This window comes from Tetrahymena thermophila (genome assembly GCF_000189635.1).
Source record: "Tetrahymena thermophila SB210 genomic scaffold scf_8255140, whole genome shotgun sequence".
NCBI classification, from domain to species: Eukaryota; Ciliophora; class Oligohymenophorea; order Hymenostomatida; family Tetrahymenidae; genus Tetrahymena; species Tetrahymena thermophila.
The window spans coordinates 1-1,287 of record NW_002476765.1 but is presented as its reverse complement, the minus strand read 5'-3'; the positions used below and the strand labels follow the sequence as shown (position 1 = coordinate 1,287).

Below are 1,287 nucleotides of genomic sequence, written 5' to 3'. Positions count from 1 at the left end.
GGGCCTATATATAATTACTTATACATTATTATTATACGTATACCAATTTATTTATATATAATTCGTGGGTAATATACTAGAAGGGAAGGGTCACCTACACCCTAATGGCATTTCTACTAATCTTCCATGATTTGACTACGCATTATGCTCGCTTCCCATTTGTATTCCAGATCTTCTGTTCAGAATGGGGCCTCCTCTTTACCACCTATCAGATTTGGCCCTTCCCTCCTACCAAGGAGACCGCTGGTAACATTCACATTTTTTACATGGAATTTTTCGAAATAAAGGGGGCGGTATAGGATTCGAACCCCCGATATCACTGCTAAGACCCTCCGACTCGCCCACTCGAGTCGCTTAGCCCTTCTTTAAATTGGTGTAATCGGTGCATTAGGCTTAGGTTCTACTTTAGAAAATTGCACTCATCTCTCAAATTTGACACTTAATCTTAGGTAAAAACAGTTTTTTTGTTTTTATTTGTGATATTTTTACTTATAAAATTGAATTTAAAACAATATAGTTCTTTCTATTAATTTGTTTATTAACTTTTTATTTGATTTAGTTTTCTTTTTCTTTTTTATTCTACTTCTGTTTTTTCTTCTTCTTTTTTTCTTAATTTAACTCATTTTTTATTTTTAACATTTCTTTTATTTTTTATTAATTCATTTCTTATTATTATTTCATCATTTTTCTTCATTTTTTCCTTCTAAATAGCTAATTAATTATATATTTTTTCTTCAATATTTAAAAAGTGATAATTAGATTAGTGGTTAAGGTGCATCAGGTTTAGGTTCTGGTCTAGTAAATTGTACTAATCTCTCAAATTTGACACTTCATCTTAAGTAAAAACAATTTATTTGTTTTGGATTGTGATATTTTACCTATAAAATTTAATGTTTATTTTTCTTCTATCTTTCTTAATTTTACTTTTTATTTTTTGTTCAGCATTTGCTTTTATTATTTATTAATTAATTTATTTTTTATTATTTGATATTTTTTCTTCATTTTTTCTTTCTAAATAACTAATTAATTAATTATTTATTTATTTTTTCTTCAATATTTAAAAAGTAGGAATTAAATTGATGATTAAGGTGCATTAGGCTTAGGTTCTGCTTTAGCAAATTGCACTAATCTCTCAAATTTGAAACTTTGTCTTAGGTAAATACAGTTTATTTGTTTTGACTTATTATTATTTGATATTTTTTCTTCATTTTTTCCTTCCAAATAACTAATTAATTATATATAATTTTCAATACTTAAAAAGTGCAAATTAAATTCGTGATTTAGGTG

General features: G+C 26.3%; 1 protein-coding gene across 1 annotated transcript; it reads left to right on the top strand. All coding sequences in view use genetic code 6, as the record gives it.

Annotated features, from left to right (window-relative positions):
• Positions 1 to 144: 144 nt before the first annotated feature.
• Positions 145 to 1,155, top strand: TTHERM_002653446 (hypothetical protein; the record flags this gene model as incomplete). The annotated part of the gene is made up of 3 exons (XM_012795191.1): positions 145 to 449; positions 750 to 839; positions 1,066 to 1,155. Coding segments are annotated over 3 exons (485 nt in total), but the record flags the coding sequence as incomplete, so codon positions are not given.
• Positions 1,156 to 1,287: the final 132 nt, after the last annotated feature.